The following is a 15,052-nucleotide window of genomic DNA, read 5'->3' on the forward strand; positions in this document are numbered from 1 at the left end:
GTAAAATAGTTCCGGGAAAGGTTTACTATGCATAATTGTTTATGAATATGCAACAGGCTGATGTCATAGGAACCGTTCCTAAAGGGAGTTTCCAAAACAGGAGGTGTGCTCTTGGCTGAGACACACCCGGCCCCAGTAATCTTTGCTCTGTGGTCTTTGTCTCCTACTGGCCTTTATTAAAGTTTCACAGGAGGGTGAAGGTGTTTCTCAGGTTCTTTCTGGCGCAGGGGTGCACGCAGGATGGGTGCTGGAGTTGATTGCCTCCAAAGCAGTGGGGTTTGTCACATGTCTGTGTTTTCTGGTGACTGACCTCCAGCCTCTCTTCTCTCCCTCTCCTCACTGTGTGCTGCTGCTTCCCTTTGTTCTCCGGGGAATTCAGCCCGTGCTCGCCAGCTTTACTCCTGCAATTCCCCAGACACCGCGGCACTCGGTGCTTGCTGTGTTCTCCCTGTGCCTCAGGGGCCACCCGCGGCTGTGGCACCCCGCAGCAGCGCTGGGCTGCAGCCCCCAGGAGGTGCAGGACGGGCCCCGAGCCTGGAGCTCACAGCGGGCTCTGGAAAGGTGCAGGGGGAGAGAAACAGCAAAACAGTAACGGGCTGCGGCTGCCTGCTGCGTGGGGTTGGTGGGTTTGTCTGCGGGGCTCTTCGGGCATCATGACGGTGATGATGACGATGATGATGACGGGGCTCAGTCAGGCTCAGCCTGGGCTGCCCCGATGATGAGGGCTGTACTGCCCAGCCTCTCCTCCCGAGCGGGTGACTCGGTGGTGTCGGACTCGGGGCTCTCTTCCAGCCCGGTGGGCTCTGTGGCTGCGTGCCGAGGTGTGAGGGCGGTGCCGGGGCCGGGGCCGGCCTGACCCGGCCAGCAGCTCCCCCAGGGAGGCTGGCGAGCGTGCGCCCCTGGCCGCTCTTCCCCAGGAAGCGGGATACAGCGGGATACAGCGGGAGGGCTTTGTTCTGCGGCCGTTCCCACGCCCGGCCCGGCCCCGCGCCGCACCCCCGCCCGCCTGGGACCGTGCCAGGCCCGGGTAGGACCCGCTCCCCCCGCAGAAACCGGGCTGCAGGAGCTGCACCTGCCCGGGTGCTGGATCTGCCCAGGGAGCTGGACCTGCCCCGGGTGCTGGATCTGCCCTTGGAGCTGGATCTGCCCAGGGAGCTGGACCTGCCCCGGGTGCTGGATCTGCCCTTGGAACTGGAGCTGCCCATGGAGCTGGATCTGCCCGGGGAGCTGGATCTGCCCATGGAGCTGGATCTGCCCCGGGTGCTGGTCCTGCCCATGGAGCTGGATCTGCCCCGGGTGCTGGTCCTGCCCATGGAGCTGGATCTGCCCCGGGTGCTGTCTCCTTCCACCCCCAGGTGCATGTGTGTGTGTTCATGGCTGCTCAGCCCCTGGACGTTTCTAGGCACACAGGCTGCCTCAGCTCCCTGGTGATCACCAGAGACGAGGCTGGAAGCCTGCAGAATGCTCTGAGCAGCCCTGACTAAATCTTTCTTGCTCCAGCCTTAGTGGTAAATCCACCCAAGACGACCAGGCTCAGCTACCCCAGAGATGTACTGGGAGCAGGGACAAAGTACCCCAAAAGGGGGGACTATTTAGGGGACTGTTTGCCCCTGGTGTCTGTTCCTGCTCAGTTTGAAGCATTGCTGGCCCTGGTGCCACCTCCAGCGTGTCACAGTTCACCTCAGGGCAGGTCCCAAAGGCAGCAGAGCCCTCAGGCCCCTCTTGCAGCCTCCCCCACCGTGGCAGCCCAGGCCCTGCTCTGGGGCACAGGGGTCATTCGGGGCAGAGGGGTGCACGGGTCAGGGCAGGCACTGCAGAGCTCTGTAACCCAGGCCCTGGGGAATCAGACTCCTGTCTCATTTCTGGCTTTTCACCCAGGGCCCTCCTTGTATCTGCTTGCTGGCTGTTGTTCAGCTGTGCCCCCCAGGCCTGCAATTATCCACATCCACGTGCTTGGCTCCCGTCTGGCCCCACAAATCAGCGCTACCCGCACCACTCCCCTCCCTGCAGAAAATGTCCCAGCCTGCCAGCCCCACACAGCTCTCCCATCCCAGGAGGCACACGGAGGTTGCAGGAGGGGTGGGACAGGCAGCAGGAGAAGCTGGAGAAGAGGGCCAGGACCCCCAGTCTCCTGGGATGGGGCAGTGCTGCCGAGGGACTCTGCTCCCAGGGAGCTGCTGCTGCAGCACAAACACACGGGGAGCAGAGATGATATCACAACCTGGCTTTGTGTGAGCTATTTAGGGCCCTTTAATTATTATTATTATTATTATTATTTGTCTTTCCCGTTCCTCCGGCTCTGAACAATGCCCGTCCCGGCGGGGCCGTGGTTCACACCATTGTGTGGGGCTGCCCTGCCTCAGGAAGGGGCAGATCTTTATCACCCCGGCCTGAGTGAGTGAGCTCATGGGGGCTGAGGAAAGCAAGGAGCACCTTGCTGGCAGCCTGGAGGTGCCCTCCATGCACCTACCCCCAAGCCCTGGGTTCGGGGGAGGCCCTGGGTGCTGGGTTAGCTCCGCCAGCAGCAGGAGCCCACCCAAACCAGCCGTGTCCCACCCAGCCCTGCAGGGCCACCAGCCAGCAGAAACCACCCCAGGTGTGGTGCAGCTCCCCAGGCTCTGCTGGGGCTGCCTTCTGCCTGTCCCTGTTCCCAGCTGGGCACAGTGACAGTGGTGGCATGAGTGCCTCTCCCAGTGTTTACCCAGGAACTGGTCTAACCTGCCCACAGGCGTTTGTTTTCTCCCCAGCCCTGTCCAGCCCTAAAACCGTGGCTGTGGGGCACAGAGGGAAGGTGGGGAGCTGCACCCAGGAACAGCTGGCAGTGCTGAGTGTGTCCCAGAGCCAAGGGAAGGCAGGAAGGAGCCCTGTCCCCAGGAAACACCCTGGGTGGCACAGCACAGCTCCAGCGCCCCAGGCACAGCAGGTGACAGCTCCTCCTGCACACAGAGGCTTTTTGGGATGATGCTGGCTTTCCACCATACCAGCAGGCATCATCATCCCCAGGCACTGTGCTGGTGTGGAAAGAGCCTGGAGCCATCAACCGCTCCCCATGGCACCACACATGGCCCCAGCATTGACAGAGGGATCCAGGCAGCATCTGGGTGACAGCATGGCCTGTGTGGCACCATGCCACTGTGCCCCAGCCCACCCAGAGATTACAGCCCCCACCTGCTACATCACCTGCAAGAGCAAGGGGGGCCAGCGTGTCCCACCTCACCGCCTGTCTGTGAGGTGACCCTGCAGCCACTGAGCGTGACAGGGACCTGCCCATCCACTCCGGCCAGGGGGAGCGGGCTGGCAGCACTGCAAGCCACCCACCAGGTGAAGAGGCCCCCGGGGCCACCAGCAGCACAGGGAGCTGGCTCCTGCCCACGGCTGCCCCGCTCGTCACCCTGCCCTCCCTAAGCGGCCGGTGCGTGCCGGGGCACACGGTTCCTCTCGCTGTGGCCTTTGGCCGTCCGTCCCTTCCTGGCCACATCCACACCAGCCAGGACCAGCTTGGCCTGGGCCAGTTTGCCCTTGCGGTGGTGAGGGCGGCTGCTGCACCAGAGGCGGGCACAGTACTCCTCCACCCGCCGCGGGCTTTGGGAGCTGACGAGGTGCATGATGTCCTTGAACCAGGTTTTGGGAGCCTGTGGCACCAGCCGGGGCTCGGGGCAGAGCAGCTGTGGCAGCTCGTCCCCTCGTCCCCGGGGCAAGGCGTGTGCCAGCTGCTCGCTGGGAATCACCTGCAGGGCGGTCTTGGCCACGGTCTGGGTGAAGCCGTGCTCCAGCGTTTTGCAGTAGTAGATGCCGGCATCGCGCCGGTGCAGCTTGCGGAACAGCAGCCCGTGCTCCGTCTGCAGGATCCGCTCGTCCGTCTTCACCTGGGGGCCAGCGCGGGGTCGGGAGGGTGCAGGTCTGGCCCCGCGGCCCTCCCAGGTCCCCACAAGGGGAGCAGGTGCAGGGGAGCCTCACCTCATCGCGCTGCTCGTCGGGCGGCCTCTGCACGAACCACTGCACGCTGGCCTGCGGGGAGCGGGGCGCGCACTCCAGGAAGGTGCTGTTGTCCTCTGCCCCGTAAAGCACCTTCTCCTCAACGCTCTCAAAATCGTCCACTGGGGCAAACAAAGGCACGGGATCGCAGGGAGGGCAGAGCCAGGCTGCCACCTGCCCAGGTGCCAGCCCCTTCTCTCCCAGCCCCAGCCCCAGCAGCACCCACCTTCCCTTGGGGCACGCCCTGGTCTATGAGGGTGCCCATATGGAATGGCCACAAGCCCCTCTGTGTGCTAGGGCTGTGCGTGTCAGGCCACCTTGGGGCACTTGCAGGAGCCCCTCAGCCCCGTGTCTCACCGGTCAGGTTCTGGTCCAGACACTGGTGTGCAGGGTTGCCGTGGTGGGCGTCCTGGCGGCGGTGGCGGCGCTTGCCGGAGGGCTGGGAGTGGGTGCAGGCAGTGCCATCCCAGGCGCAGTAGGGATCCCTGGCCAGGCAGCACTCGGCACAGGCAGTGCCGTAGGACTCGCACTGGTGCAGCCGTACCTGGGCCACCCCTAGGCTGGAGCCCACGTAGAGCGTTTGCTGGGGGAACAGCACCAAGGTGATGGTGTTGGCATCCCCCATGGGCTTGGTGCCCGGGGGCCCAGCCAGGACACCCCAGGGCACACATCACATGGCTTTAGGAGGCTGGTGACACAGCTGGACACCTGCCCAGTCCCCAGCCCCGTGGCCGAGCTGTGTCTGTACTCACACGCTTGACAGAGATCTCCATCTGGGTGATGGGCACAGGCATCTGCAGGGGAGGGGAGTGGACATCAGGCTGGCATGATCCTCACCACAGACAGCCAGGCTCATTCAGAGCTACCAGGGCTTGGCAGAGCATCAGCAATGTTTTGGGAGGGTGAAAATACCCCCAGCCACCCTCTGCCCTCACAACCCTGAGACCTTCCAGTGACCAACAATGCAGGGACAGCCCTGACCCTCCATCCCCACATGTGTCCCCAGCCTGAGCCCACCCCACTGCCCCCTCCCTTGCAAGTGGGGCAGTCACCTTAAAAACCTGCAGGTCCTCCAGGATGACTTCTTCAGTCACGGCTGGGCTCGTCTTCTGCATGACCACCACCTTCAGCACCGAGCCAGCATCTGGGGGTCGAGGAGGATGGAGGTGTGAGCACCCTGCATCCCACAGCCCAGGGGTGCCCACCGGGACCCCCAGCTCTGCGGCTCCTTCCTGCCCTCTGCTCCTGCTGCTCACCTGAGCCGAGGAAGAGGACGTCGTGGTGCCCATCCTCGGCCTCCACCCTGTCCACCACGAGCTGGCGCAGCCGGTGGGGCAGGTCGGTCTTCACGAGGAGGGGCCGGTGGTGCCGGGGCTGCACGGGCCTGTACATGAGGGGGTGAGCGCGGGCAAAGTGCAGCACCTCGTCGGGGAAGTCCTTGGTGGTGCCATACTGCCGCCGGGGCTGGTTGGTGGTCTTGCTGGGACACTGCAGGGACAAGAGGGGACTAGCTCAGCACAGCCACCCCAACACCCATCACTCCTTCCATCACCCCTCAGAGATGTCTCGGGTTCCTCTCTGCCTTCCAGTTTGGCATCCATCTTTTCCACCCCTTTGCCAGACCTTGGCAAAGCACCAGCTGACCTCTCCAGCAGGTGAGAAGATGGGGGAGGCTCCATCTCCACCCCAGAAGAGCAGCTGGAGCAGGGGAGGGGACCTGGAGCTGCAGGGAGTCACTCACCACGCCCGGGCGCGGGTAGGGCACCCTGCCCTCGTAGGCAGCCCACTGGTGATGGGGGCTCTCTCGGTGGGCAAAGGGCCCGTTGAACACCTCCCGGACGTCGGCCATGCGGTACACACAGACAGCAGAGCCCCGGAAAACGTGGCTGAAACGGGATGGAGAGCGGGTTGAGCAGAGCCATGCTTGGCACTGCTGGCAGCACTGACATCCCCAAAAGACCAGGGGAGCAGCCAGCAACCCTTGGTGACAGTGACAGTGACAGGGCAGGTCCTGGGCAGCTGTGGATGTCCCCAGAGCTGGAGCTGGACCACCCACCTGACAGTGCTGAAAAGGGCATAGATCTCCGGGCTCTTCCCATCCTTCGTCCTCAGCAAGAAGACATCCTCTGGAAATGAAAGAATGTTTTTTTTCCTGAAATCCAACTAAGTGACTAGCCCCAGTGAGATACAGCTCCAAGCACACCTTACCCAGCTCATCAAAGTAGGTGTCGATGCCACCAGGGCCGGGCACTGAGCACACCAGCCGGGCCTTGTTGAAGGTACTCCACTTGTTGACCAGCACCCTCTGGCCACCAGCATCATTCTGCAGGGACAGGGAGTATCAGGGTGACTTGTGCTGTGACTTGGTGCACCGCTGTCCCCCACGGTCCCCACCAGCATCTTACCACGCAGACACGCCCCACCCGGCTGACAATGGCGTGCTCCTTGCTGTCTGCCTCCACCACCTTCTCCGTGAAGAAGAAATAGGCTTTGTCATTGTCCCGGTCATCGTTGTCTGGGATCAAGTGGGCTGCCACAAATTTGGGATCTGCAAGCAAGAGCCGGTCATGTCAGGTGGGGACATGGCACAGCCACCACCCCCAGTCCATGCTGGGGCTGGATGCCAGCCAGGAGCACCCCCAGAGTTGCTGCCCTGGCGCCTTTCCCTGCTCTTAGCTGGCATGGGGGATGTGCACCATGGCCACAGATGCTGTGGTCCCTGGCATTAGCCCTGCTGGGGGAATGGAGGGGCAGAGGGAGGTTGTCACCGTGGAGCAGGCGCTGGTCCACCTCGGTGCGCAGGGCGGAGCGGGTCCCCATGCTGCGGAAAACACCGGGATCGCGTCCCAGGAAATCCGCCGTGAGGCCGGCGTACAGCTCCCCACCTGCAAAACACCCAGCTGGCTGGCACGGGGACCATCCCTGGCACACAGCCCAGGGCTCCCAGGTCCTGAGAAACACAACCCACCGATGAGGGTGCTGGCGAAAGCGCGGCTGGGCTCATGCGGGCACCTGCCCCGGCCGCTCTCCACGCTGGCAGCGTCCAGGCTGAAGGTGTGCTGGGGAGGGGAGCAGGCAGGTCAGCCCTGGCTGTGCCCGGCCGTGCAGGGGCCAGCTCTGGTCCCTGCCCAACTTGCACCTCACTCAGTGCACCCAGAGGACCATCTGGAAGCAGGATCCACGCTTTTTGAGGCAAGGCTGATCCCGTGAGGGTGCACGGCAGCTGAAGGGGAGCGCCAGCCCCTTGCTTGCCTGGTCAGAGTCATCATGGTACAGACAGGGCTCCTGCTGCCAGAGGGCCAGGCTGTGGGGAGGGCTCTGAGGGGTGTCCTGCCATTCCACCCCAGCCAACTTGATTTATGAGCAGTGAGCTGGAGAGAAGAAAATGCCACTCCCACCTCAGCCCCTGGCAGGACACCAGCCCCTGGGGACATATCTATATAGGGGATCCCAGGCCAGACAGGTGGGAAAGCTGGACAGGGGGCTAGCAGAAGGACAAAGGGACAACAGGGAGCTGGTCCCTGACACTCCCCGCCACCAGCATTCAGGCTAGAGCAAACTGCACATCCAGCATCCCCATGCAGTCCCAAGGCCCCTCAGGGGAGAGGCAGGCAATGGGGACCTGCATTCCAGGGTGTCCTGCCAGGGATGCTGCCCTACCTCACCACGGTGCCCCACGTAGATGAAGGTGCACATGGGGTGGAAGGCGCCTGTCCCGCAGGCCAGCAGGTGTGTCCGGTTGTAGGGATGCAGCACACGGACATAGTTGGCACAGTCAGTCTGGGGGGACAGCAGGGGGGAGGAAGAGTCACTGGGTGTTGGTGCTTTGCCCCCCGCAGCTCCCTGCCCTGCCACAGTGGGTGAGCCCCAGCCCTGGCTCCCTGGGCTCTGCCCAGGCTCCCAGCCTCCAGCCTGGTGCCAGGGATCTGGGGTGGCACTTGTGCCCACTGACAGGGCTTGTATGGACTTCATCTGGGTGGGCCCCAGCCCACTGCAAAACAACAGGGCTTCTTACTGCTCCTCCTGCTGCCAAGAGCATCCCAGGGGAGCCACACAGGATCCAGCTGCCACCTGGGCATCTCCTCCCCACAGGCACCTGTGCACTCACCCTGTGGCACAGTCCACGCTGGCCAGGGGAGCAATGTCACCTGCCCTGCAAGCTGCAAACCCTGCCCCAAGCCCTGGCGCCCAGGACGTGACCAGATGCAGGGACATCCTTCCCATCATGTTCCTGCTTACGCCAGGGATGAAACAAAAGGAGGAAACAGTGGAGACAGAGACAGAGACCCACAGGCATCCTGGGCTGCCTCCAGAACAGCCCTGGTCGCTGCCGTCTGGAATTGTCCCCTTCTCTGAGGCAGCAATGACATTCCCAGGGCTGGAGACCTGCCACCTCTGACTTTGTGCATTTTCTCCTGGCAGTTCCCACTGGAAAAGGGCTCCCATCCTTCTCCACCATTAGCTTGGCAGCTCCCCCTGGCCAGCCCGGCCCTGCCTGCCCTCCATTGTCCCCGGCACAGCGGGATGGAGGCCCCTCATCTGCTGGGAACACCGCTGCCGAGCCGCCCCGGGGGTTCCCAGCCTCCTGCTGTTTATTTTCCCTTTGCAAAGAGCCTCTAAAATAGCAAGTGAAAAAAAAATATACGTTCAAGGAAAACAAAAAGTTGAGCCTGCCCTGGCTTGGATCTGTCGGTGAGAGCTGGTAAAACAAACACAGAGAGCAGAACAGGGACTCCTGGGAGCAATTTGTCTGGGCCAGGGGAGCCTTGGGGACTTTCTCCCCGCCACAGTCCTGTTTCATATCGGGGAGGGGGATGCAAAGAGGGGTAAGGTTTAGGGAACAAGGTCACCAAACCTGAGCCAGTTACAGATTTCCCACCATCGGGGACAGCCAGGATGGGCCAGGCAGTGTTGCTGAGGTCTGGAGCACAGCATGGGGGTTTGGGTCCATCCCAGAGCCCAGCTATCCCTGCCTGCTCCTGCAGCCACATTGGGACACACTGGCCACCGTGGCCACAGGGCTGAGCAGCAACTAAGACAGGATTTCCAGAGCCTGGAGCAAGCCTCTTGCATGGCCAGGAGTGGCCACAGACTCCCTGCCTCAGTTTCCCTCTTGAACCAGGATTAACTGGCCCCTGAGCCCCAGGGCCATCCCTGGCAGGTGACATGGCACAGCCCCAACATGGGGGGAACCATCTGGCACAAGGGGACCCATCTGGCACCCCCAGCTCACAGCAGAGCACACATGGGGAGAGACTCACCCCTGGGTCCTTCCCCTTCTGAAAACACTCCTCCGTCTGCCCAGGGCGGGGCGGCCAATAGATCTGGAACACAAAGGGTCTGTTGGAGCAGGGGACTGCAGGCACCCAGCCATGCAAATCCACATCCCCAGGCTGCCAGTGGCAAGCAGATAGAGAGAGGGACAGACAGAGGGACAGAGAGAGGGACCACAGCTCCCTGGAGCCCACCCAGCCCAGGACTCCACCCCACACCCCCAAGCAGGACCATTCTTCCAGGGGAGATGCATCCTGGCAGTCACAGCCCACAACCGGGCTGGATTTGGGTGGTCATGCTGGGAATGGCTGGAGCTGGCCTGGAAGGGGGTGGGCTTGTGGGTGGCCTGGGGAAAGGGTGCCCAGGGGACAGCAGGAGTGATGGAGTCCATGTCCCCCACAGCCTTCAGCAGCTCTTGGACCGAGGGCAGCTTGGGTACACAAGCCCTTGACCCCACCACAGTGACCCAGCTCACTGAGGGGCACTTCATTTCCTCCTCCTCTTTCTTCAGCTAGAAACAGCCCAGAGCCATGTTTGAAAAACAAAAAGTCAAAGAGGAGAGGGTGGAAGTGGAGGGGAGCCACCATCCAGCAGCATCATTCCAGTCCGTCACCTCTCCCACCAAGGAGCCAGGAGAGATTTGGGGGTTTTGCCAGCTGAACCCTGGCACAACTTCTTGCAGTGATGGATCCCTTTAGCTCCTTGTCTCCGCAGGCTTTCAGCCAAATATGTGGCCTGTGAAGGGGATGCCCAGATAGGGATGGGCATCAGTTGATCTCCCAATGGCAATTTTTTAGAAGAGTGGGGTCCAAAATAATGCTCAGTGCCCAGGAATCACTGGTGAGCTGCACCACCAGTCTCCTAGGCTGATGATCATGACTAATTGCCAGCTAATTTCCCTCCAGCCTGCCCTTGCCAAGCACTAGTTTATGGAATAATTTTGAGGCACTTGAGATGTGGCCATCCCCAGGGCAGGTCTTGTTGCAGAGCGACTTTGCCCGGCTCAGCTGGACACCAACAGGTCCACAGGGGGCCAGGGTGGGCACAGACAGCCCAGGGTGCTCAGCAGCACCCAGCTCACCTCCTTGGCATCTGCGCTGGCCCCGTCCAGGAGCAGGGAGTAGAGCACATCCTTGCCCCCGATGAAGAGCCGGTCGCGGTACTCGTCCAGGTAGAGGGAGCGGAAGCCCAGGAAGCCGCGGTGGCCGAAGAAGGGCACGGAGCGGTTGGTGCCTAAAAGCTCTGCCAGGAAGAGATGAAAGCATCAGCAGAAGCCATCCCAGCCCCAAGGGTTCCTCTGAGCTGCTGTTTCTGAGTGTCGTGGAGTTGTGCTGGAGTCAGCAGAGCTGCTCACAGCCACCCCAGACTGCAGCATGTCTCCATCCCCTCCTGGGCATGGACATCCAGCCTCAACCTGCCCGGGCTGCTGTTCACCTGCCAGCCAAGACAAAGCTGCAGAGCCAACAATCAGCAGCAGGGTCCCAGGAAAGGTGCCACCCCCAGCAAGGTTTGGCTGAAGCACCCCAGACTCCTCCTGTGGCCGTGCCACAGCAAGCTGGGCTGTGCCATCAGCCCCAGGCTGGGATTGGTGAGACCGGACACAGGGTGGGTGCAAAGCAGGTCCTGTCCCTGCTGGGTGCCAGCCAAGGACACAATAGCAGGCACCCAGCCAATGCCATGGGGAAACTGCCACACAGAGCCCGCTGCTGCCACCAGAACTCACTGACAGGGTGGCTTCCTCCATGGCACAGACAGGGCACCTGGGGAGAGGCACCAGCACGGGGTATCCCAGGGATGGATGGCTGCATCCCTGGGATGGACACCACATCCCAAACAACAGGGTCTGACAGCCAAAGCCCCCAGAGCAAGTCCAAGCCTGAATCTCACACCAAGGGGACCCTCACAGTGACGACAACACGGGGGCAGTGGCTCGACTGGTTTCCAGTGGAAATTACTTACAGGGTCATCAAGCCAGCACAGTGGTGCCCACAGAGCTGCCACAGCTGCCAGAGAGAAAGGGCCAGAGGGAATGGCTCAGCTTCACAGGGCTCTGAGAACCCATCCCGACCCCAGCAAGGCCACTGTGCCTGCCAGACAGGGAAGGAGGAGGACAAAGCGCCATTGATGAGCACAGCTCTGTCCCCAAACACCCTCCAGCCCGGAAGACTGCCAGCCACTGCTGCTGACCCTAGGGAAAAAGCCAGCCTGACCATCTCCCACTCATGTCCCCAGAAGAGGGGAGGTGGTGCTGGGACAAATCCAGTCATCACAGGTCAGGACACTGGGCTACCAAGTCCTGCTGTTGCTGGGGGGACATTTGTCACTTCCAGCAAGGAGGTGGCCGGCGACATAATGCCCCATTCTGGTGGGAAATGCCACTTCTAGGCCCTGCAAGGGAGGCAAGGTCCATCCCCAGCAGGGGACAAGAGACACCTTCCCCCCACCACACACACGCTATCCCTGCTCAAGGGCAGCCCCAGTGCCCCAGCTGGCAATGCCAGTGGCACAGGGGTGCAGCCCCAGAAGCTCCATCCTTATTGGGAAGACCCCTGTGCTTGCAAGCAGAGCTGCCCCAGGCAGTGGTGGTCCCTCCACCCAGTCTGGCACCCTCCTCCCTGTGTGCTCCCTCACGGCCGGGTCCCGCCCAGGAAAGCGCTGTCGTCTCCTTCTATTCTTGCCCAGCAATAATATTTTCCCAGCTCCAAACAACACTGGCAAAGTCGGCAGGCTCCTTTTATTGTTTCAGGCAAGGCTTTCCCTTCTCCCCCAGACCTGGAGAATTCCTCCTGCGCCTCGGGGGCGCCTTCCTCTGCAGCTCCCCAGGGAACAGCCCTTTGCCATGCCCCATCCCTCCCTGGGACACGCTGGCCCCCGGGTGGGGGTCCCTCAAAGAGCACAGGGCAGTGCTTCTGGTCCTCACAACAGCAAAATGCTCTTTCCCCTCTCACAGGAGCCACGGCTGGAATTCGGAACAAAAGGAAAAGAGTGGCTGGAAGTGTGAGGGAGAGCTGGGTGCCATCACTGCACCCACAGCACAGTGCCTGTCCCTGTCACCCCACAAAGTCACTTCACAGCCAGAGCCAGCAGCCACGCAGAGCCCGGGTCGAGCAGCTCTGCACAAAAAGCCTCAGCTCACCACGGTTTTCATTTCAGAGACTCTAATGTCTTTAATTGAAATTTTTTTTTTTTTCTTCCCCCAGGGAGAAGGCGGTGGCAGAATTTGTTTCATGGGAAATTTCAGTTGCTGTTTCCAATTTGGAAGACGAATGGAATAATCAGCTTAAGAAAAAAAAAAAAGAAAAGAAAAGAAAAAAAAGAAGCTTCCAAAGGTGGCTCACTCCCCGTGGGAGGCTGAGGAGCTTCCACCCCGCCCCGGGCAGCTCCCTGCACCTGGGAAACGGCCCTGCACGGCTGGACTTTGTGCTGGAGTGGATCAGACACTGAGCCAGACACTGAGCCCCAGGATTCACCCCTGCTGAGACCCCAGATCTCCTCACCTGCTGCCAAGGCCAACCTGAGGACACCGGGTCACATCCCGGGCAGAGCCATGAGCCACCCCGGGCTCCCAGATGAGGGATGGGGGCACCGCGTGCCTCAGTTTCCCGTCCAACAGAGACAGCCCCTGGGGTCACTGCTGTGCCCCAGGACAGAGCACGGGATGCAGGCAAACCCGGGAACCCCTGTGCCAGGCAGCAGAGGAGCAGACTTGCCCTGCCCAGGTATTTCTCCCTTCTGGGAAGGAAGGGGGAAGATGTACATTATGCAATTGATTTTCTGTTGAGTTTTTTAGAGCAGGTTCATTGCTTTGAGGCCGGGAGGAGATTGGGGCGCCCCAGGCTCTGTCAGGTTTGGCTGGAGCAGCCCATGGATTAGGCTGGCAGAGCGGGGGATGCGGCGAGCCAGAGCAGGATCACAGGGAGAGTTTTAATTAAAACCAAGCACGGCCCCCGCACCCCCGAGGGGCCCCGGCACCGCAGCACCGCACCCCAGCACGGCGGGCCCGGGGGGTGCAGCCCGGGGACCCCCACTCAGCCGAGGGCAGGGTGCTGAGCCCCCACCCCGCCCGGGACCACCCAGCCCCGCAGCACCCACCCAGCACGCTCGAGCCAAGGCGTGCCGGGCCAGCGCACCGCCGTGCCTCAGTTTCCCCGCACGCCGCGTGGGAGACGATCCCCCGTGGGAAGCGCGGGGCTGGCGCGGAGCCCGGCGGCACATCCCGTGTCCCCGGCACCCTCTCTTCTCCTCCTCCTCCTCCTCGGGGATCCTCCGTCCCGCGTGGGGAGCGGAGGGTGCCGGGCAGCCACCCGCGGAACCCCGGCCCGAGCCGCAGCACAATTCGCCCGCCACCCGCACCAAACCCCGCACCAAGCCCCGCATCGACTCCACATCAAACCCCGCACCAAGCCCCGCACCAAACCCCGCACTTGGGTGCAGCCCCGCACTGGGGCTCCCCAGGTCCCCCCCGGCCCCGGAGGCGCACCCCGCGGTCCCCCCTCGGGGACAGCCCCGCTCCCGCAGCAGGTGCCCCGGCCCGGCTCACCGCGGTAGGACAGGCGGAGCCGGGGCAGGCTGTGCCCCGCCGCCCAGAGCCAGCACAGCGACAGCGACACCGCCACGGCCGCCCGCATCCCGCCGCCGCGCCCTCGGCCCGCCGTGGCACCGGGCTTTTATGGGGCCGGCATCCGACCGCCCCCGGCCCGCCCCGGCCCGCCCCGGCCCTGGGCGGCGGGGATGCGCGGGGGGACGGCCCCGTCTCCCGGGGGACCCTGAGGACTCCGCACACCCCGAAGTGTCCCCTGCCAGCAACGCTTTAGACCCTGCTGCAGTCCCCTTCCCCGGCTGTGACCCTGCCAGCACCTCTGGCTCGTCCCTGAGGATGGGGAGCGAGGCAGGGAAGCTCTGGTCCCCAGCCTCGCACTGCTGGAGGAGCAGGACAGGGCATACAGACCTGCCCCCCGGGAAGGATGCTCAGCGTGGTGTGATCTCCAAGCACCAGCAGGCACACAGCTGTCAGGTCCCATCTCAGTGCCAGGCAAGCTGGGGACAGCAGGCCAGCTGGGGAAGGGGACTGAGTAGGGTCGGAGGGGCATAGGGTGCCACAGGTAGCCCTGGCACACCGACAGGGCAGGGGAGGCACCGCTGCCTGCTTGCAAAGGTGCCAACACCCCGGGCAAGGATCCTGGCCAGCAAGGACCCCACGGTACCCACACCACTCCCCTGCCATCCTCCCCAGAGGTGCTGGGTCACGGGATGTAGTTGTACGAGACCTCAGAGAATCCACACCAGCTTCCCCTGGGAGCCTCATCACACAGCAAGTGTGTCCTGCACCCAAAAATGTTGGACTTCCCCCTGCACAGGATGGAGGGGAAGGAGTGAAGGAGCTGGTGGCTTCTCCCTCAGTGCTTCATCACCACCAGCCTCACCTCTTCTCCCAGCCCAGCACAGGGCACCCTCATTATCCCCAGCCCCCCAAGGTTTCTTAATTAAAACAGAGGTCAGGAGGCTGGGGAGCCCTGGCTCACCCCATCCTTTTGTAACGGAGCCGCTCTGGAAGTCTCCTGAGCGGTGTAAAACCACCCCAATTCTCTCAGCGGGCCCTTGGTTTCCCCAGGAAGCCACAAGGCTGGGACAGATCCCACAGCCCGGGGCACTGGGAGCCACCCAGGGCTGGGAACAGGCGAGGAGGAGGCGCAGGATGGCAGCTCTGGCAGGTGAGCAGAGGCGCCTGCCCAGACCCGCGCGCTGCCTGCCCTGAGCTGAGGCTCTGGAGGGGGAGCAGGATGAACCCAGCACCCGTCCCCCG

The 15,052-nt window shown here is 62.8% G+C and overlaps 1 protein-coding gene across 1 annotated transcript; it reads right to left on the reverse strand.

Moving 5' to 3' along the window:
* Nucleotides 1-2,212: 2,212 nt before the first annotated feature.
* On the reverse strand, nt 2,213-15,048 carry SEMA3G (semaphorin 3G). Its single transcript, XM_064432479.1, has 16 exons — nt 13,790-15,048; nt 10,331-10,491; nt 9,237-9,299; nt 7,636-7,755; nt 6,944-7,034; nt 6,744-6,860; nt 6,381-6,523; nt 6,184-6,298; nt 6,032-6,101; nt 5,717-5,861; nt 5,232-5,463; nt 5,028-5,119; nt 4,728-4,769; nt 4,333-4,558; nt 3,958-4,097; nt 2,213-3,866 (listed from the first exon to the last, which is right to left on the reverse strand). Exons 1-16 carry the CDS (start codon nt 13,875-13,877, stop codon nt 3,402-3,404), a joined length of 2,310 nt encoding a protein of 769 aa, XP_064288549.1. The 5' UTR covers nt 13,878-15,048; the 3' UTR covers nt 2,213-3,401.
* Nucleotides 15,049-15,052: the final 4 nt, after the last annotated feature.

The sequence above is a fragment of the Passer domesticus genome, chromosome 9 (assembly GCF_036417665.1).
Source record: "Passer domesticus isolate bPasDom1 chromosome 9, bPasDom1.hap1, whole genome shotgun sequence".
Taxonomy (NCBI): Eukaryota; Metazoa; Chordata; class Aves; order Passeriformes; family Passeridae; genus Passer; species Passer domesticus.